This window comes from Protopterus annectens, chromosome 10.part0, assembly GCF_019279795.1.
Source record: "Protopterus annectens isolate FY-2018-M chromosome 10.part0, PAN1.0, whole genome shotgun sequence".
Lineage (NCBI taxonomy): Eukaryota > Metazoa > Chordata > Ceratodontiformes > Protopteridae > Protopterus > Protopterus annectens.
The window spans coordinates 1,646,579,448-1,646,601,565 of NC_056744.1; the positions used below are offsets into that span (position 1 = coordinate 1,646,579,448).

General features: G+C 41.1%; 1 protein-coding gene across 1 annotated transcript in view; it reads left to right on the forward strand.

Annotated features, from left to right (window-relative positions):
* The window catches only part of LOC122813842 (zinc-binding protein A33-like), a gene marked incomplete at its 5' end in the record, with an annotated part of 195,750 nt that overhangs the window by 155,781 nt on the left and 17,851 nt on the right, over positions 1 to 22,118 (forward strand). The window contains 2 exon segments of the mRNA XM_044086377.1: positions 14,881 to 14,903; positions 14,992 to 15,098. Of these exon segments, the coding sequence (XP_043942312.1) occupies positions 14,881 to 14,903; positions 14,992 to 15,098 (130 nt within the window).

Consider the following 22,118-nt stretch of genomic DNA (forward strand, 5'->3'; position numbering starts at 1 on the left):
TTTTTGTGGTTGCTCTCTACTATTTGGAATCATTGGCATTTATCCAAATTTAGCCTTCCAAGAGGGCACCTGGCATCTGGGGCAAGAAACACTGAGGTGATGCCTTTATACCCGAATAACTGCAGCTATGTCGGGTGAAGTGCGACACCCAGACCCAGACTTTGGCTGCCTGCCGACAGGACAACCCATTCGTAAGGACTGCAGATGCATTCCTATCGGACATCTACATTTATGGTAGGTACAAAACTGTACTTTTCCTCCTCCTATTGTATAGCTTGTTTATGGCAGGGGTCCACCAGACTGGTTTGCTTTTCTTGGAGGAGTGAGTCTTGGTTTTGATAGCACGATCCATGCATTCTTGTAGGTGCCAGTTATCCTTTTGCATGGGGGCTTTGAAACTTCCCACCTCTGTCTTAAGTAACATAAAGTTTGCTTTTGAAAAGGTTTTCACTGTGGTTTCTTTGACCGGGGGTGGTGGCAGAATGTGGATATCCAGAGTGATTAGTTTATGGTCAGATGTAGCCAGCGAGGGGTTGACCTCCGCTGTGGAACACCGGTCGCCCATGTTGGTGATGACCAGGTCCAATATGTTGTCACCTCTGGTGGGGGTGTTGACCAGTTGATCCAGGGTGTTTGAGTTTATAAATTCTAGGAAATTTGGGGCAAGGGAGTTTGTACTTGAGTAGATGTTCTTCGTGTTTCACTGTTGCAGTTATTACATTTGGGTTATCTGCTTGCAGGTAGCCCTCAGTCGGCCTGATTAACAAAGTCTTGGGTCCTGCATCGGTTGCTGTCCCTTCTTCCATGACGTCAGGTCATTAGGGCTATAAAACATGCAGCTGATGCCATTACATCCGTCTTTCTTGCCGTGCGGTGCCCGAAGCAGAAGGAGTTCACAAGTGCCGGTCGGCCGACTCCTGAAATTTTCATTTTCGAGTTTCAGAACCGAAGTCTTCAACTAAAGCTAAGTACCCTGTTGGGGAAACACTTTCTTGCTTCTTACTGATGTCAGTAAAAGTTAATAATTGCATTACTTGTGGAAAGCAAATACCTCACAAAGATTTTCATTTGTAGTGTATTCCTTGCCTAGGCCCTGACCACGACGTACCTTGCTGTCGGTTTTGTGCTTTATTCAATCAGCGCACTATCTGTCTGTATATTTTCGCCTCTAAATATTTCGGTTCTTGGTTTAATTATCCTGAAATGTCATCTGTCAGCCATCCGACTACTGGGTTTCTGAAAAAACGCAAAGATAAAGACAGGCCGCCTAGGTCCAAAGCTGCCAACGACGCTTCTCCTAAGCCAGTTGTCAGTTCGCTGGCACTCAGTGAGGTGCTTTCACAGCCCCTGATACCCACTACTTCTGATTCGCAGGCCTCTACTGAGACCCATTCAGAGTCCAGTATGCCGTGAGATGCTTCAGCTGTGGAACCTGCGGATGTCTCTACCTTGAATGGGTCCGGAGTCGCTGTGCAGGCACCGGCTTCTGAGGGTGTATTCAGGCCTACGGACTTGCATATTAAACAGACACCTCCTCCTTCATTTAGGCCTAAATCTCGAACCATGCCTAATAAACTGATGCTCAGGCCACATGCTCAGACCTCTATGCCTTAAAAACAAATAAGAATGGCTGAAGATCTTATAACTCTAATCAGGGGAAGCCAACCTCCCCCTTCTAAGAGACCTAGGACTGAAGTTGTTTATGAATCTTCTGACCAGGATTTTGATTTTTCTGATTCTTCTGATGATCTGGATTTGCCCTATCTACTTATGAGGATTCTGATGCAGAGGACTCTATTCCCTCTGCTTCCCCTCCAGAGGATTTTTCTTTTGGTGAAACCTTACATACTCTAAGGGAGCATTTCCACTGGGAAAGCCAGGATTTTTCTGATTCAAAAAAGAGGCTTAGGGATTTCTTACTCCTGCCTCAGCATAGGCCTTTAGCCATACCTCCTGTACTAGACATTGTTTATGATGCCTTTTCGGAATCTAGTTTGGCCCGTGATTCTTTGCCTCCTGCTCCCAGAAAACCTGACCGATATTATAGGGTTCCTGATTCACACAAGTTCCTTTTTAAAAATCCTATTGCGGATCCAGAGACTATTTCACAGGGACCCAAGGGCATTAAGGCTTCTACTGCTAAAAATCCTACTCCTTCTGATAGAGACTCCAGGGTGCTGGATAGATGGGGTAAGAAAGTTTACACTTCTGCAACCTTGACTATTAGGGCTTTAAAGTATCAACAACATGTTATTGGATTGCTTAACAGAAAATAATGATGATTCCTGACTGTACTGAAAATAAAGAATTGCAGGATTTAATGCATTCTGCTGAACAGGTTGGAAAACACACTTTGCAATATGGATTTGATTGACTAGAGGCCTCTTGCAGGGCTGCTGTTATTGAGACTGTGCTGAGAAGGCATGCTTGGCGTAAGGACTAATCTTTGCCTGATCATGTTAAAGCTAAACTGTTGGATGCTCCCTTAAATCAGTACCGCCTGTTTTACAAGTTCGACCTCCTAGATTTAGTAGCCACTGGCCCTCTAAGAATTGGTCCTTTCCAGCCCCTTCCGGGTCTTCTCGAGCCAAACCCAGACACAGCAGAAACCTCAGGTTTCAGTCCCAGGGGAGAGACAGGTCTAAGCAGTGGGGGGTTTCTGCATCCAAATCGGGGAGTAATAAGACTCCCCCTATGGAAAGCTGTCTCAATGACTTGCTTTTGAAACTTCCAAGCACTTCCCAACTGAATCCTCCTTTAGGCGGAAAGATTGGTCTGCAGGCCAAAAACTTGGGAACTCATTACCTAGGACAAATGGGTTTTAAATGTAGTGTCCCAAGGATACAGATTTCACTTTCACATGCTACCAACACCAAGTGGGTAGCCAGATCTACCCCCCCCAAATCAGTGGGCAGATGCCCAAAATCAAGTACTCTCTCTCTTGAGCATGGGGGCTATTCAGTTGGTATCAGAAGAGGAAAAGGGACATGGTTTCTATTCGAGACTTTTCCTGGTACCCAGAAAAGGCAATACATGGTGTCCTATCCTGGACCTTTCTACTCTAAACACCTTTCTGGTGATTCCAAAATTCAAAATGCTGACTCTTCACCAACTGCTTCCTATGCTAGGCCAAGATGCATGGTTGGCAACACTAAACTTAGGGATGTGCAGGTATGCTTCTTTTATCAGGGAGTCTTGCAGAAGATACCTACGCTTCAAAGCAGGCTACATGGACTGTCAGTTCTCTGCACTGCCCTTTGGCTTATCTACTGCACCCAGGGTATTCACAAAGTGCCTAGCTCCAGTCATTGCATTTTGCAGGCAAAGAAATATTCAAATACACCCATACCTGGACGATTGTCCAATTCAGGCAGGAAGCCAGGACATACTTTTGAATCATCTGGCCTTTGTTCAAAGGGTGCTGACTTGTCTGGGGTACACCATGAACGAAAAGAAATCACACCTGGTACCCTGTCAACAAATTATATTCCTGGGAGCAAGCTTGAATACAGCTTCCCAGATGGCTTTCCTCACGCCAGAGAAACGGATTCATTTGACAATCTACTTCAAACAAGTGGCCACAAAAAAAACCCAGTTATCTGCAAGGCAAATACTGCAAGCCTTGGGGTTCATGGCCTCCTGCATTCTTCTAATTCCATATGCAAGGCTGCATATGAAGAAACTACAATGGTATCTCAAAAGCCTATGGTGTCAACATTCACAGGATATAGAAGCAATGATTCCTATTGTAGCTTGATTACAAGTTCCTTTGGTGGGCAGAGGCCTGCCACCAAAGCAGGGGACTACCATTCACACTACCCCCTGCTGCCCAAACCTTAACAGATGCATCAGACTATCTATGGGGGTCTCACCTGGCAGAGAAGTGCATTCAGGGCAAATGGAACCCAAGTCAAATCCACTTGCTCATAAATCAAAAGGAAATGTTAGCTGTATAGAATGCTCCGACAGCCTTCAAGGACCACATTCTTCCAGGACAACTAATGGTAAAGATGGACACCATCACTGTCATGTGGTACATAAACAAGCAGGGGGGTACACATTCTTACCACCTCTGCAGACTAGCCATCGCATTGTGGAACATAGCCTTGAGCTACCAAGTGAAACTACAAGCACAATTCCTGCCAGGAAATCTAAATACACTGGCAGATGGGAGTAAGCAGAAACCTCATGGACCCACACAAGTGGAAACTGGAACCAAGGATTTTCAACATGTTGGCAAGCAAATGGGGGATCCCAGATATAGATCCGTTTGCCTCCCCCCAGAACCATCAGTTGGACAAATGTTGCACAAGAATTCCCCAAAAGCTAGCTTGGAAAGTGGATGCTCTATCCTTCAGCTGGAAAAACCTATCCGTTTATGCCTCTCCTCCTCTGCCTCTGCTCTCCAAGGTATTAATAAAGATCAAACAGGACTAGCCAAGGACGATTTTAATTGCACCAGACTGGCCTCGCCAACACTGGTACCCCCTCCTGCGCAGTGTGTCATGCTTGGCCCCATGGCACCTGCCTCAGACTCCTTCCCCATTGTCTCAGCAGGAAAACCAGATTCTGCACCCTCAGCTGCAAACCCTGAACCTAACAGCTTGGCTAATTACCTAATTAATCCTTTACCACCCCTCAGTAAATCAGTGATTGATATCATTTTAGAGGCAAGGAGGCCTAGTACTAGAAAATCTTATGCTGCAAAATGGAAAATATTTTATCTCAAAGGAGGCATGCAGCAGTACCCAATTTACCTCAGATTCTACAATATTTGACTGAAATGCTTCATAAGGGCTTGTCCTTTTCCTCCATCAAAATTCATGCCTCAGCCATTTCAGGTCATTATAGCTCAGAACCTCCTCTCTTCTCACCCACTGGCTCAAGCAGTTCCTCAGAGGGGCCAGAAATTTTTAAGGCCACCCAGGAGAGCTCTTACTCCTGCCTCTGGGACCTTAACTTTGTCTTGGAGAAACTCACTCTTCCTCCTTTCGAGCCAGCTGCTACTGCAGATTTAAAATTCCTTTCCTGGAAAACTGCTTTCCTTTTAGCAATCACTTCTGCAAGAAGGGTATTTGAATTACAGGCCCTTATGGCAGTGGAGCCTTTAATAATCTTTCATGCGGACCAGGGTGTCTCTCAGAACCAATCCCTCCTTCATGCCCAAGGTGGTATCCAGTGTGGCTCTTAATCAGTCCATTCATTTGCCTACCTTCTTTCCTAACCCACAGAACAAAGAGGAACGGGTACTGCACTCCTTAGATGTGCACAGACCACTTAGATTCTGCAGGGACAGAGGGGAAAGCTATTTCAAAGCAGACCATTTCAAAATGGATAGGCCACTGCATTCATTTATGCTGCGAGCACCATGGAAAACCTATCCCACAGGGCATCAGACCCCATTCAACCAAGGCTGCATCTACCTCTACAGCCTTTCTCAGGGGCGTCCCTACAAGGGACATCCTAGAAGCTGCTACATGGGAGTTCTGTACATACTTTCACCAAGCATTATCATTAATTTTCTCTAAAACCAGAGCTGGCTTTGCCACTGCAGTCTTGCAGGGCCTTATAGCTGGTCCTAATTCTGTTTAAATTCCTCCTCCCAACCTTAGCTTTGGGAATCTACCCAAATGTAATGACTGCAACAGTGAAACCTGAAGAACATAGTACAGTTGTGTACACTTACCATAAATGTAGATGTTCGAGTGTATTCACTGTTGCAGTCCTGGTTACCCTCCCCCTAGCCCCCTTTCTTCTTTTGGCTATACCTCTACTCTCCCTTATTGTGCTCAAAAAGCTTTTTGGTATATTTGCTTTTTTGTTGGAGGTATATCTTTGTATTTATAGTTTTAATTGCTTCCCATTAGGGGGGCACCTGACATCTGTGGCAAGAAAAACTGATGTAATGGTGTCAGCTGCATGTTTTATACCCCTGATGACCTGACATCATGGAAGAAGGGACAGCAACCGACGCAGGACCCAAGACTTTGTTAATCAGGCCGACTGAGGGCTACCTGCAAGCAGAGAACCCAAATGTAATGAATGCAACAGTGAATAAACTCTAACATCTACATTTATGGTAAGTGTACACAACTGTACTTTCTCCCAGTTAATGTTTGGGTAAATAAAATCACCCAATATCAGGGTGTTTGGTAGGACCTTCATGTTTTCCAGTGTTTCCAGGAATGCGGAGTGGGGGTCCTTAGACATGGTGGGTGATCTGTAGCAAGCTATAATTTGAATAGCAATTTTGCTTGTTAGTTTCACGTGGATGATCTCTGAAGCATCATGCTGTGCCACTAACCTGGAGGTGTGGGTATTCTTGAATGAATATGGATATCGGTCTGGGTTTTGTGGCCGAAATGTATGGTATGAGTTGTAGCCTGGTAGTGCTGGGGTGCTCTTTGGAGCCTTAAACCAGGTGTCTGTTACTGCACATATATCTATTTTCTCCATACTGAGGAGTGCCTAGAGTGCGTGCATTTTGAGGTTTAAACTTCTGGCATTGAGTAGCGTTACCCTCCGTTTATTTTTTGTTACTTGTGCTATTTATGGCGATGGGTTTGTCTTTTGAGCCTTGCCTAAAAAAGGCACTATGGGGGTGGCAAGAGCCTTGGCCAGTATTCGAAAGCCTAAGGGTGACCGGTGCAAGCCGTCTCTAGTGAAGCAGCGTGGCTGGTCGAGCATGTCCTCCCAGGCTGACAGACACTGGATCCCCTTTGAATGACACCAGAAGCTTAGCCAAATGTTAAAATTGATAATTTTTTCTCAATACTGTGGTGTCATTCTTGGTGAGGGCAGGATGCTAGTCAGGGTAATTCCGTCCTGGGCTATGTGATCAGAGAGCTCCTCCATGTCTCTTTTCATGTAGTCCAGGGAGGTACGGCTCAGGTCATTCACACCAACATGGACAATGACAGAGTCATATTTGTACTTTTTCTGGAGTGACCTGAGTGCTTGTGTTATGTGGCGGATCCTAGCACTCGACAGGCAGCTAACAGTAACCTTGTTCAGCCTAGTGAGTGGGGCGTCAGTGTGCCTGACTATAGAGTCACCTATTATTAGTGTGTTGGGTATGTTATTTTGCCTTAAGGGCTGTGATTGTGTGGCACACTGGTTTTGTGAAGTATGTGTTTCATGGTTTGTATTGGGGGTGTAGGTTGCTTGGATGTCTGCTTTGGAGGTCTCTGTTGCTTTTGCAGATTTTTATTTAGAGCCTCCGAGTATGTTTTTGTGTATTTGTGTGTTTTTTGCTGGTGCTGGTTTCATAGGTCTATGTGAGACTGATGATGTGATGCAAGTAATTCCCTTCTCTTGATTGCCTGGTCCAGTCTTGGGTTGAGAGCTTAGCCTCCAGTTTGGCTGTACAGTTGCATCTCTCGCATGTATTAGTGTTTGGTGGAAGGAGGAGAGGTTGTCTGTGTACATTAGGCAATTGTAACATTGTTTCAAAATGCCCAGATTCACCAGTTGGACCAGAGAGTACATCTGAAACTGGCCTTTGGACATGCATGGATAGGTACAGTGAACTGTTTTACTGATTGGCTGGTAAGGTTGAATAGAGAGCCTTGTCCTTCTCTACAGTATAGGGGGGTCTAGTGCTAAGGTTTATTAGTGCTTGCTATGAGTTTTGAGCAAGTGCTGGGATGAGAAGCGAAAGGTTTGAGTGCTTAAGTTGAAAGTTTGTCTAGTTCAAAGGGAAAAATTGAAGAGTAGACTTTGTGGAGCCAGGAATAGCTATAAACTAGCTACCTGGCATGCAAAACCACACAAATGCGGCTTTTATAGCAGGGAAATGAAAGAGATAGAAATTAGCCCAAAATGGTCAATAAACTACTCATTTCTGAGCTGAAACCACTCCTCCAGTAACAGGCTGCTCAAAGCTCCCTCTCTCACAGTGAACAGAGAAACCTCCTCCTATCCAAGTAAGGTATGGGCAAACACAGAAACTTGTAACACAGCCCTGAATTCAGCACTAACCTGAAAACCAGACTATATTAGCTTAGAAAGGCGGGAAAACAAGTATAATTTTTTTGTTTTTTTTTTTCAGAAAATAAAGCAGATACAATCAAAAAAACAATTTAAATGCACAGAAATGGCTGTAACACTTGAGCGTATAGCCTACAACAGTTAAACAGGTAATTTAAACACAAAAACGACTGTTAAAGTGCAGGCAGTAAAATAAGTACAATATGTAGCTGAAACAAGCTTTTTAAAATCACAGAAACTCTAGAAAATCGGTGTTTTAGGTGGGATTAGCTAAAGGCAGCAAGAAAATGCAGAAAAATTATACTTAATCACTCCAAAGTTTTTCTGCTGCTGTAGAACTCTGCAGGGCACCAGGCAGGAGCTTGCTGAGCTGTATACTAGCACAAAAACCTTGTAAATGCGGGTTTTATAGCAGAGAAATGAAAGAGATAGAAATTAGCGCAAAATGGCCAATAAACTACTAATTTCTGGACTGAAACCCCTCCTGCAGGGACAGATAGGCTGCTCAAAGCTCCCTCGCTCTCTCGCAGTGAACAGAGAAACTTCCTTCTGTCCAAGTAAGGTATAGGCAGACATAGAAACTTGTAACACAGCCCATCTAAGATTGACAGCAGTACCTGACAGGGTAAACTACAGATTTATCTGTGTCTATGGTATGTATGTCATGCAGGTGGAGACAGATTCCTCTGCAAAGTGCAGTGTGATGCAGTGGTGCAGCGGTTACCGTTGTTGCTTTACAGCAAGAGGTTCTGCAGTTTGATTCTCTGCTGGGGTGCCTTCTGCAGAGTCTGCATGTACTCCTTGTATTCGCTTGGGTTTCCTCCCGCATTCCAAAGATGTGTCTGAAGTGTTTCTCCCTGGGTCTCTGCTGAAAATGGGCTTTGTCCCAAATGTATGTGAGAAGTTAAGCTTAAAAAAAGTAGGTGGTTTTTCCCTTCCTTTGATTCCAAGGCAAGGAAATGAAAGTTTTATAAAGTACAGGCAGGTTTCTATTACCTGTACAATACTGGAACCATATTGTAGGGGGAAAAGCAACATAAGGATCGACTTAAACTTTAGGAGAGGTCGGAGTTTTCCTTTAAAGCCACTTCAGTCAGTAAAACCCCCACTGGTCTGCTACCACTTCTGTTGTTTGAGGACAAGATAAAATGCCCACAATTGTAACAAGCTTCATCATCTCTCACAAGCAAAAATCCATTACTGTGTATGAGAACAACCCTTCAACAAAAACAGCAGTGAGCAAGCAGTTTTAGAACAGCTGAATAAATTAAATAGAAATAAAATAAAATGGAGCCACGATATGTCTGAATAAAATATGGAATTATTTTGGCAAATAATCAGGACCTAATACTTTATTCCTTGGACACTTTCCAGTGTTTCCATCTCCTAAATCAGTATTGATGGCATGTCATGGAGGCTACATTGAATGCTAGAAGGTATGAAAGAGTCAGAGGCACTGTGATCATCATTTAAAGGATGGCTCCAAACTAAAGTGTACTAAACTCTTTCCTTCATACATCAGTTTGATGTAGTTTAATGTTCAGAAACCTTTCAGTACATCTTAAGGTCGTCAGTTCATGTTTTACCTGCTACGGGTCAGAAAGGACAAGCCTTTTTTTCCCCATGTTCAAATTATGTATTGTTTCAGAAAGGAATTTACCTCCGTCTGCATGGCACTGGTTAACAACATACCATGTAGCTTTCACTTCTGGCCACCACTTAAGACTTTTACATCCTGAGACTATCTTACTGAGGCCAGTGAATTGTTGTAAAACACAACAGCTGTTGTGAAACGGGGACACATTAAAGTGTCACCTTTTGACATGTACTAAGTACTACACTATGAGACAGATGTTGAGCTACACTTGATGAAGTGCATTAATTGGATGCTAGCATAAGTGGTACATATGTGACTGGTTCTCAGGACGCATGTTACAAGGGCCCTGTTTTTGGTAGTCACTAATGTGCAGCTTTGGGTGTTGCATTTCTATTTGCATCCATGTTGGGTATCCCTGATGGTTGTTCATAGTATATTCATGTTCCCAGCTTTTAATGGGGATAATAAGCAGTTGCTGTTAGGTTTATCAGCCTAATAAGAGAGGATAAAGATTTATAGTTATGATCATCCTAGTAACCTGGAATATCCTTCTGGTAGTTCTGTAGTTATGTATGTCTTCATTAATTAGAACCCTGTAGTTGCCATTTTGCACATATCTTTAGGCTTTCTCCAGGATGCTCTTCATGTAGACTTGGCCATCCTTTACATGTTCCTTTTCTGTTTTGCTCTGAAGTCCACACATTCCATGCTTATTCCATTAAAGCTGCAGTAAACTAGTGTGAACAGCAGTTTTCTCCAGTATCATCATCATCTTCTTTCGGCTGCTCCCGTTAGGGGTCGCCACAGCAGATCAGCTGTTTCCATTTCCTCCCGTCCTCTGCATCTTGTGAAACCTAATTATAATTGACATTCCTATTCCTGTTTGAAAAGCTTGGAGAAACAAAGAAAGAAAAAATATAAGAAAAGCTGTAGGGAGGTAGAAATGAAGCATAAAGTTAAGGAAGAAGCAATAAAGAAAACGCTAGATATTCATCCAATTTCTCACTGTTGCAGTCATGTTTGGGATTCCTGCTTGCACAGTGTCCAATGGCCGACCTGATTTCCAGAAATCTACCTCCCCCTTCTGGTCTTGGCTAACTCCCTCCCACCCAGACATCAGGGCATTGGTGTGGTAAGAGAACATTGGCTGCCACCATCTTCAGATTTTTATCATCACAGTTTTGAAAGCACATACTCTTACAAGCATCATCAGTGTGTTGGTTTGCTTCAAAAGATTCAGATTTTATTTAAAACTAATGTGTCTGGAAACTACAAGCAAGTGTTTAATATGTTTTATCTAGCAATCTACAAGAAACAATTCAACTTTGATTTAACAAAGAATTTCAGCAACTGTGTGGAAACCTCCAATCTTGTGAAATATGGCAATAAATATGCTTTAGTAATTCATGGTACAATTTCTGATAGGGTGAAAGAATTGGCACTTACAAATTGTGCACCACGATCACAACCAGATTATTTTACACATGCATACATATTGTGTATTCTCACAATGAAAGTTATTTTTATTGACAATGGACTGCAGAAGATTACTTGGCACAAATTTGCATCCACTTATTTTGCATTTTTAAACATGGATACAGTAATGTGCTTAAAAATTTTAAATCCTCTTAAGAAGGATGTCAGAAGGAATGAAATAAGGGACATGAGTTCAAGATGAATAAAAACATACATGAGTACTTTGCTAAACCAACTGACGTATATTGCTAAACAAACTGACGTATGTCACTCAACTGTTCTGATTTAAGCATAGCCTTGGCCTAGCACGCACTATATATTTACTTTTTTTTTTTTTTTATAATAGTAGATCTGTTTAAAAGTGCGTACAATGCGATGAGATCTAGTACTTCAGAAAAAGGGTATTTTTGAGGGTTATCTTTTTTGACCTCTAATATGACTTTTACATGTCAGAACTATGATGATTAATGCTCAGAGGTTGAGAGTTATGGACACAGGACTCAAACTATGAATTAATGTGTCTGTTACACTGTGGTTATATCAACGAAAAATTAGTAGTCAAACTGGGTGTTGATATGTGGAAACTAATGTTAGAATGTCATATCTCTTATTGTTGTGCTTTTAAAATGCCAAATAAATTTGAGTTTATTAAACAAAAGATTCAGATAAACACCCCACTGAGGGAAGATTTTTTTCTCATCTACGCTGGAATTGCAGATATCGTCTTTCTCAACTGGTTCAGAGTTTCATGACGTATTTTTAAATCTAAACAGCCTTTGAAAATTTGCAGTGTTAGGGACTCCTTCTAAATTCTAAGTGATTGAACTTACCCTAGAGGAGGATTCAGACACTCATGACCGAGAGGCAGATGAGCTGACATAAAGTGAATGCCTCCCCTCTCATACTTTTGAGTGCAGCAAAAAGGAAGCCCTATCTTCTGCTTCTCCCACAGAGGCCATCTCATTTGCAGACATCGTCATAAAATGAACAAAGCCTTCAGATGGGAATCGAGAGAGTACTCACAGGCAAGTTAATTTGCAGGGACTTTACGAGCCTACCTGAGAATGCTGTGCCTCTAGTCTTAAATGATGGAAGGTGCAGTTACCATTTTGAGAGGCATGAAAGAAAGGAAGATAATGAAAAAGAAAATACTAGATGCAGATTTGATGTTATATAGTGGGTGCCGGGCTGTCAACTCAACACTGTAAAAACCCCACTGCCAGTAAATCTGCGGACCAGTGATCCACTGTGGCGACCTCTAACCGAGAGAAGCCAAAAGACAAGAGTGAATAATTGTTATAAAAAGTATCTGTTATCGTATATGAAATGGCATACTTGTTGCTCAGATTTCTCTGCAAGCTAGAAGAGGTCTTTGTTTGGTCCTTTCTTTGATAGCAGGTACTAGTAATTGGCAGAAGATTTGGTGGTGGTGTTACCACTGAACTGGCTCTGTTATTTTTAGTGAATTTTCAGATATAACCTGCAGGTTCCGACTGCTTTCTGTTTGGTCTGATCAGCAAATTAAACATTGTGATTGATTAAGGACCCGGTGGGGAGAAGTATGTATTGCCAACAGGAAGGTAATTTAGACTGACAGTTTTCTGCTGGAAATTCTGGCTTTTTATGATAATTTTCAAGGAGAGAATAATGGATGATGATGATTGGGAGCTTATAATTCATTAAAAGATCTATGGTTTGCGCTGTAGTGATAGTCAGCGGGAGATCCTGGTCTCTTGATTAGCACATGCGGTAGTCCAAGGATCCTTAGCTGAGCTTCATGGAGCAGACTGAATTCTGTGTGTTTTGCTTAGAGAGTCGCTTTAGTGTGGCTGGGTGTGGTCATCGATGGCATTAATTCATTCATTTTTGTTTTCTGGAGGAGAGCTTAATTTTTATTTTAAAAAGTTTGCAGTTTATGTTGGTATCTAAATTCGGCGGAAAGGTGGACAAGCTGCCAGTGGATTTTTGTTTTTCTTTTAAGGGAGGACCTATGTAGACTCAGAGTTGTACAGACGGACCTGTGTTTTTAACTTATTTTAAAAGTGAGAAAGTGGTGACCCGTGTCATCTATTTGACAGACGATCTATAGACTGAGTGCTCTTTCTCTCTCTCTTTTTAGTGGGCTTCTTATTTGTAATATAAACATGTGCTTTCACCAAAGCTTGTACAGTCAGTGGCAGTAGGAGAAAAGAGGCAGACCAGATGCAGGATGAAGTCTTTTTTTTCAGCAGTACATATGTATTTTAAATTTGTAGATTGTGTTTTAGCTGAAGTTATTGGAAATGTTCTACATTTTGCTTATTTTCTCCCCACTGTGTGAGGTAGGTTTCCGTATTGTCAATGCTAAAGGTTGAGAGCTATCGATTTTAAGCACTATGTTATAGTGATTGAGGATTGTGTTAGGAATAAAATTGCAGCAAATTAGAATAGAGTATTGTGGTCATTACTTCTGTGATGAGGGGAGAGGGAGGTAGCTTGAGAGTGAAAAAGACTGTGAAATAGTTATTGATCTGGCCTGTTATGGCTGGGGGGAACATCCATATGTGCATGAAACCAAAGTTGGAGTACTTTAATCAGTGGCTCATATCTGTCATCTCTCCCTGATATCACAGAATATCCCTGATTTTTTTGTCATTTATTTTTTCTGAAAAAATTTTGAAGACTGTAGTCACTAAGTAATAAATACCCTACATAGTAGTGAACTAGGCTATCAACCCAAGGGACCTTTTTAAGCCTAGCCGTGCTTCCCAGTAATATTTTATAGGTAATGGTTTCCAAGGATTTTACAGTATTATGCATCTCGGACATTGGTTGCCAAGAATTTACAAGTTCCTTCTCTAGAACCATAGGTGCCAGAGCAGGGGTATATTTACTGCACCCTATTCACTGATCCGTGTTTTGCTTGAATAAGTGCGGGGATGAATTCTGCTTCACATGGATGGAAAAACCTGTTCTTGAGAAAAGGGAGCCTCTGAGACACATACCCGTCCCTCCAGCATGTCCTAAAGACAAGTATTTGAATTTCAGACTTCGTATTTGGAAAATGCATACTAATGCAAAACTTGTTTTTGTCCCTTTCAGTGCTTTGCTGAGATTGATTTTATTTACGTTCATCACAATTTGGCATCAGTGATGCAGAGAAGGTAGCTATGTTTTAGGAGGAGGCAGGCTTCTGTGAGAGAATAAGGCATTTAGTGATCACCAATGTGTGTGGCCTGTTTGTGGGGGCAGTGTTTGTGTCCTGTGAGCATCATGTTAAAATACATAACTGTTTTTCACTTTCCTCACAATAAGACAAGCAAAGTATATGCTGAAAGTGTGTGTGTGTGTGTGTGTGTGTGTGTGTGTGTGTGTGTGTGTGTGTGTGTGTGGGGGCAGGTGGATGTTGTGTGTAAGAAACTGATAAACCTGGTTTCCAAAAGGCAAAAAGTGTGTCCTGTGCATGCATGGTCAGAGCTCAGTGCTGTTCTCTTGCTCTCTTACTCTCTCCACTTTGACCTGTAGCTCAGCTCTTAATTGGCTTTAAGAGCCATACCAGTTCCTTGGCTCAGCTCTGCCTTGGCTGTTTTTTAGAAATCCATGTTTGCCAACAACTATTTGAACTGTGTATTTTAGTCAATATTTGCACTAGAATACTATATTGCCCCCCCCCCCTTTTTTTTTTTTTTTTACAGAACACATTTTCTAGCATCAACAATTTGATTTTGTTTTTCATTTACTAAAACTATAAAAACAACAAGGCATTTATTCTTATTGTTTAAAATGTACAGCAAGATTGCAATTGGTTATTTCTGATGTTTTCTTCTTTTCCACTGCAGGATCTAAGTGTCATTAAGGAAACGTAAGTTTTGCCTAAAGAATTTTGTTTTATTGGTGTGCCTTGATAATTTGGAAGACTGACTTACTGACATTATGATTCCTTCTCCCAGGACTTCAAAAAGCCAAAAGGTGATGACATGTAACTTCAGTCTGGGAGTGTACAAAGGCCCTCTTCAGTACATGACATGGAAAGAAATGATTTCTGTCATCAAGCCAGGTAAAGGTGGTATTTATTTAAAAATGAACTCTGCGGTTAGCCACGCAGAGTATTTTTAATCTAGTCTTAATTTTTTTTTTTGTTTTTTTTTTTTATGACTAGAAACGTCTTTATTAAATTGTCATGCGTGACATAGACGATCTTACCTTTATATAAATAAAAATAAATCCTAGCTACACAATCTCAGTTGAACCATTCTATATTACAAACTGTGCCAACCCCACTGTAGCTGCAAGCATCACTTTTAATATACCCAGTCATTGTCAGTCAACCATTACGTAGCTCATTCAGATCCTGCCTTCTTTCTTGTTCCACCTCTGCATGTAGTGGTCCCACATTTCCCATTTTTTCCCATGTAATTTACTCCTGCTCTTTTTTCTAAAGGTCCTAGTTCCAGTTGTTTTATCTCTGTTACTATCCGTTACTTCTAGTAAAGTTGGTTTAGACTTTGATTTCCATTTTATTTTTTTTTTTTTTGGCAGCCATCATAATTAGACCTGGCAAGGCCTTACTTACGTCTAGGCAATTCCAACTTTGTATCATAGCTCAAAAAAATTATTTCCCTAATCACTCTAATTTGCTAACCCAGCATCTACAACAGAGCAGTCTGCAGGGAATCTTTAAAGTCAGCCAACTCATTACACTCCCAGAAAATATGTTCCAGTTACCTCTTTCTTCACAATCACATCTCCATTTGCAGTCTACCCGAGGAAAGATTCTTTGGAGCCTGCTTGCCGTATAGAAATATCTATGTCAACACTTCCAGGCATAGATCCTAAATCTTCTAGATTTTGTTGCATATTTGGGAGACATACATATATCTCCCATTGTTTTTTGTTTAATGCATCTTGTTATTTATAAGACTCCTGCTTATAAATATATGTTGCACGTGGATTCTAAAAAATAGTTTTTGAATACATTCTTTTTAAATGCATTTTTGTTGTATTGCAGGGAGTTTGGAATGGAATATATATTTTTGCAGTTGATTGAAATGTGTTCAGCAGAGCCATACAAGCAGTGTAAAGGGGTAAAATCAGGTGGCCAGGGAGCAAAAAGACTGAAAGTGACCAGAAAGGTGTCCATTTGAATAGGCTTGCAGTTTTATGCACTAAATTTAACCGTGAAGCAGCACTGTAGACACAGGAGTAGAATGCTGGAAGGAGAAAAATAAGTTATGTCTTACCATAACATTCCATCCGTGTTGTCTATCTTCACTAATCCTTAACTGTGGGCTCTGTTTGGAGCCTCTGGACTGACTTGGCCATTTATTTCAGCTCGTGCCTTCAAAAACCCTCGCATTAGGCTCTACCCATGATGTTCCTCTGTGAATTACCTCAGATAGTTTGCCCATGCCAAACAAATGAATGAACACCATGAGTCACAAATACTAAAACATGGTTGTAGTCCAATTAAATATACCTCAAACATACACTTCCCCTAAACAATCCCAAATGGTAATATAAAGTGCATAATGTTGTTGGTGGGACCCGAGGGGTGGACCGTGTGAAACAAGGGTTGAATACAGAGAATTGTATTGGCAAGTAATATTGGAAGCTTGTAAAACCCCTGGGTTAAATGACGTGATTTCTATTATGCCTGTATTAAAGTTGTAGATTGGGCTTGATATGTCTTATGTTCCATCATATAAAGTATAAGAATATTAATTTGGCTAATGAATGAAATAGATTTTAACTGACGGATTTTCATTGTCCACTAGATGGTGCTATTTATTCATTTTCATTAACATTTTTAACGTTAATTCCTAGCAGTCGTATTAAATATCTATGAAATGTTTTTTATATATGTATAGTTTTTATATATGTATGAATTTTTATATATGTATGAAATGTAGTAAATGCATTTATAAATACAACATTATGCACATTATATTACCATTTGGGATTGTTTAGGGGAAGTGTATGTTTGAGGTATATTTAATTGGACTACAACCATATTTAGTATTTGTGACTCATGGTGTACATTCATTGGGTGGAATTAATTATTGAATTGATATTTAAATAGTGTTGGTGATGTACTATGCTCATCTGAAGAAGTTGGCGACGAAAATGTGTCTGTGTTTTTAACGTTTATGGATTTTTGTGTTTATTTTACCTCATTAAATTCCAACAAGTACTGAAACCGGTGGAGTGCTTTGTGCTTTACATTTTTGGTCATTTTAAAAGGAGACTTTCTCTTGAGACCTCTGCTATGAGACCCCATTCCTCCTTGGGGCATTAGTATCTTGTTACAAAGCCTAACTAAGGCTCTGTTTGAACGTGCAGCTTCTTTAGATTTAAAATTTCTTTCATGGAAGACATTGTTCGTGATGGCCATTACCTTGGCCGGGATAATTTCTGAATTTGTAAGCTTTTTCATGCAAACCCTCCACCCCGTATTTGATTTTTCATAAAGATAGGGTTTCCTTTGACCAGTCCAACCTTTGTTCCTAAGGTGACATCAAAGACCAACTTAAACCAATCTATAAATATACAGGTTTTCTTTCCTAATTTTTCAAATAAGGGGGAACATCTCCTTCATTCTTCGGATGTTCACTATCAGCTTAAGTTTTATTTACACCATTATACAAAAGGCTCTCTTTTCCTGTTCCAAGGCAAAGTTGGGTTCAGCATGTCTAACACTACCTTGTTCCCATGGATGTTGGACTATATTACCTTTGTCTGCCTGGCTAAGGGATTGTCGCTGTCTTCTAAATGAAAAGCACATACTGTCAGAGCTGTAGAAACTTCTGCAGTATTCTTTAACCATGTTCCTTTAGATGATTTCTGCACAGCAGCCATGTGATGTACAGTACGTACGTTTGTTTCTAATTGCAAGCTGACCTGCAATCCAGTCTACAGCTGCTTTTTGGCTGTACTATTCTCAGGAATAATCTTCCATATTGCCATCTGGGGTTTTTCTAGCTGGGGAGTCTGTCCAGTGAGTTGTCAGACAGAAAAGACAACACTGCATACAAAAGTTATGCACTTAACCACAATGCTAGATCTGTGTTGTCATCTTCCGTCAATCTCAACATCCCCACCCTCCACCCCCCCCCCCACAATGCTAGATCTGTGTTGTCATCTTCCGTCAATCTCAACATCCCCACCCTCCATCCCCCTTCCAAATTGTCACTTTTTTACTGTTCCTACGGGATTGGTAAGGACCTTCCTGGAGCCTTTCTTTGATGCAATCGTATCTGGTTGCTCTATATGATTACAGTTTTTAATTGTAGGTAGTATCCTGTTCATATATCAATTTGATGGCAATAAATGGTAAGGGCAAACTTGATCTGAGAGCAGGATTATTATTGTTGCATTATGGGAGAGAAGCTTGAGCTTTAGAGCCAAAATCTAAAGTTGCCAGCTACTGATGTGATAGGATCTGATGGTCCAAGAGTTCAGATGGATTGAAGAAAACAGCTTGGATCTAGCGATATGGTAAGTACATAACTTCCACTTAAGCACACATTGTGAGTGCTCTGTCTCTCATACTCACACATGAGAAAATTTTAGATTATCACCATTTCACCTACGACATGTCTTTGAGGTGCAACAGGAGCAACTGGAGAAAAAAATACATGAATACAGTGAGTACATGCAGACTTTGCACAGAAGGCATCCCAGTTGAGATCCAAATGGGCTAACCGCCAACCACTGTGCTACCCTTGCCTTTACAGAGCATGTTAATTTTTCATACTTGCACTGAATTGCAAGTTCTAGAGTTTGATCCTTATGCTGTCTCAACGGAGTCTCCATCTTTTGTGATGAAACGTGCCTTTTCTTTGTACATTTCTCCTGTCTCCAAACAGACCTGTAGCTTAGCTGTTTACTCAGCATATGTGTGTGTAGCCATGCATGCACACTTGTATATGTATGCACTTGTTTCTGTGTTTTTGCTGTGAAACTTTCTGCCCCCTCAAGAAATCTGTGCTAACATGGATTAGAAAATGAAATAAGTAAACATACCGACTTAACATACCAACTTCATGAGATACCATCTTTTTTCTGTCTCATTTTCATTGACTTCTCATGGCCATATCTAGTTGTCATTTACTTAAAGTTAGATTTGAGCCATAGCACAATTTTATTTTTGTAAAACATGGCATCAGTTATATAAATGAAGTAAATTTGTGTAACTAAAAAAAGCATGCGTACCGATATTAAAGTTGAAAATGTCAAAACCCACAATTATAAAACTGAAATAGCCATTGGAGGAGGAACACTGATATGGCTTTTATTGTGGTTTTCATTTGTCACTGAGTTATTTTAAGCATATTGTAATTGCATGACCCCGTTATACTGAACAGGTTTAACTCTACACATTACCCTGAGGCAGTGCAGTATTGGAGTAGGTCATATTTAATAAGAGCTTGGAGGGTGTTTAATGGACCAGATTGCCCCACGTTTACTCGGTGTAATTGATGTGATCCTGTCTGGTGGAATGGGCTCATTTGGTCCAGATTTGAGTAGAAAAGACCATAACCCCACTCTTGCACCACTGCGCAGCAAACTACTTTCCTGAATCGTGAAGTATATTGTTGCACTTTGTAAAGAAGTGTGAATAGCAAACTCTTGGAGTTGGACATAACTGACTTGACATAAAGAATATCAGAATTACACAGTTTTCAGTAGAAAAGTGTTTTATCTTGATTAGCACAGCCCACTGAATGTTTTTCTTGGAGCTCAGAATCTCTGCCATGGTGTGAAAAGCTGAAGCCTAAGTGCCTCACTACCTGAATTGGTTCATAGCTTACTATATTTCCATGACAAAAGGAACCTTGATGATTGGATGGGAGATAGGAAATTTACCCTGGGGATCACGTCTGTCACCCTGCTAGACAGAGGTCCAGGGAAGTAAATATTTTGGGAAGAAATAGCCAGGGAATTGTCATGGCTAGGCTTGTATAGGCCCTAGGGCCGATAGCCTAGTACCAACCTATGATAGATGCAGCAATAAGAGTTTTGCTTCCTAGATTAACAGCTAGTAAGTTAGACCTTGAAAACACATCAACTTATACTGAAAATGAGTCTGTCATGTATAGTGAAAGCACACTGTAAAAAAGCTGTTCTGATAGCTTGTTTTAGTTGCAGACAATGTATTGTTGCTGTATGTAAAGTATATTCTGGTACCTACCATGACAAATATATAGGGTTGGCAAAATAATTAAGGTTTTTACCTCCCAAACACAAGGTGTACAGTGTTTGATCGTAACCCTCTGGTTAATTCCTGTATGCAGTCTGTCCTTTCCCACACCTCTTTGAGGTTACTCCCAAAAACGTGCTAGATGGTTCCAACTTAAAAGTACTCAGAATTGAATGGAGTTGTGGGTAGCAATACAGACAGCAGGTGTTGCTTGTTAGGGGAGGAGTTGCGTAGAGGAATTGCTTTAGATATCAGCTGTGGTGTGCAACATCCCCTAGATAGGAAAACACAGATCACAGAATGTGCATTATGTTATGGTTAACCACTTGACAGTGTAAAAACTGGCTCTAGGTGATTTGGTTATGTTGACTACTGTCGCCAGTAATGGACTTGGTGATAAGTAGGTCAAGTACCCTGGTCTACTCTGACCTGCATCAGAGACCCATTCTAATGTTGGCAGAGGTCTGTGTACCTCTATTGGTCAGTGTGTGTGCTCTCCATAAAACAGTAAGTATTGGGTCAGTAAGCTACTGGCTGGCCAGTGTTCAGTTGCCCAGCTTGGGTTACCTGGGGTATCTCTGAGTGAAAATTGGACATAAATACTACCATGACTATATTTTGTTGGTGTGCTTAGAGGAAAAGAGACCCTCTGCTACTTTTAGAGCTAGCATGAGATGGCCTGGACTTACCTGGCCCACGATGTGACAAGCATGTGACAGGAGAGCGCAAAGCATGAAGAGTCCATTGAGCCCTAGAAAGGAGTCCTGCATCACCTGGTGAAAGGCCTGACAGTAAGACTTGTTGGTTCCAAATGTGAAGATAGAGCCCTTGCTTGGGGGTGCTGGAGAGCTCTCCCCACATGAACTAACCAGGCAAATTCAGTTTTTGGATACTTAAACATAAGAGAAGCAATGCAAACAACTAGGAGTGCACCTCTCTTGCCTACTTTTGTCATATGATGAATGGTGCAAGCTTGACCTTCGCTAGTTAGTGGGGGAAACTTGTGACTCGTGAGGATCTTAACGATACCCTATTCTGCTGGAATTCTTAGGAGGTTTGACTGATATTTGGTTTTCAGTTCCCTTCCCTTCTGTCAATGTGGCACTGAACTAAGATGGCAGAATGGACCTTTTCTGCTGGCCCATACACTGGCAGTCTCTCAGCCGATGTTGGTGACTTGACATAGGCCTCTGGCATTTCTGTTCACCTCTTGCAATTGTCTGGGTTAAAGTTCTGTCGTTTATGGTAGTACTTCATGTTGTGCTTCTTTCTCAGGCAGCAAAGCAGCCCTTGTTTGGGTCTCTGCTTGTGATATGTCAGAACAATTTGCATGTTTTGTTATTTTAGGAGTTTAATGTAGAAATTTTACTATGCTGTCCATAGAAGTATGAGCTAAACCTTGAGAGTGACAGAAGGGAGCTGGGTTGTTTAGATGCTGAATGTGTCCCCCTAGTGCAGTACGTGGCAGCTTAGTGTGCACCAGCTAACCATGCCTGTGTCCTGTGCACAGGGGTGAGAGAATATTCAGAAGTGTGACCAGCCTGGGATACCAGAAGAAGAAATTCCAACAGTTACCTATTGCAGAAGGCCTCTAAAATTAAATCCCAGAAACTCTAGTACAAATGCTGTCCTTCAAGAAGTTTATAAAATGATATAGTTAAATGAAAATAAATGTAAATTGTTTAAACGTATTGAAAAGAAAGACACTTGGCAGTCTAAAAGAGGATGCAGTCATTTTCTTAAAGGCATCACTGAATAAATGTTATATAGCTGGAAGCCACTTTTTTCATTTAAAGGTGAATTATAACATTATTCCACCTGCCATCGGAGTAAAAAGGCTGACACAGTTGAGACACTAGAAATAAATTTTACAGTAAG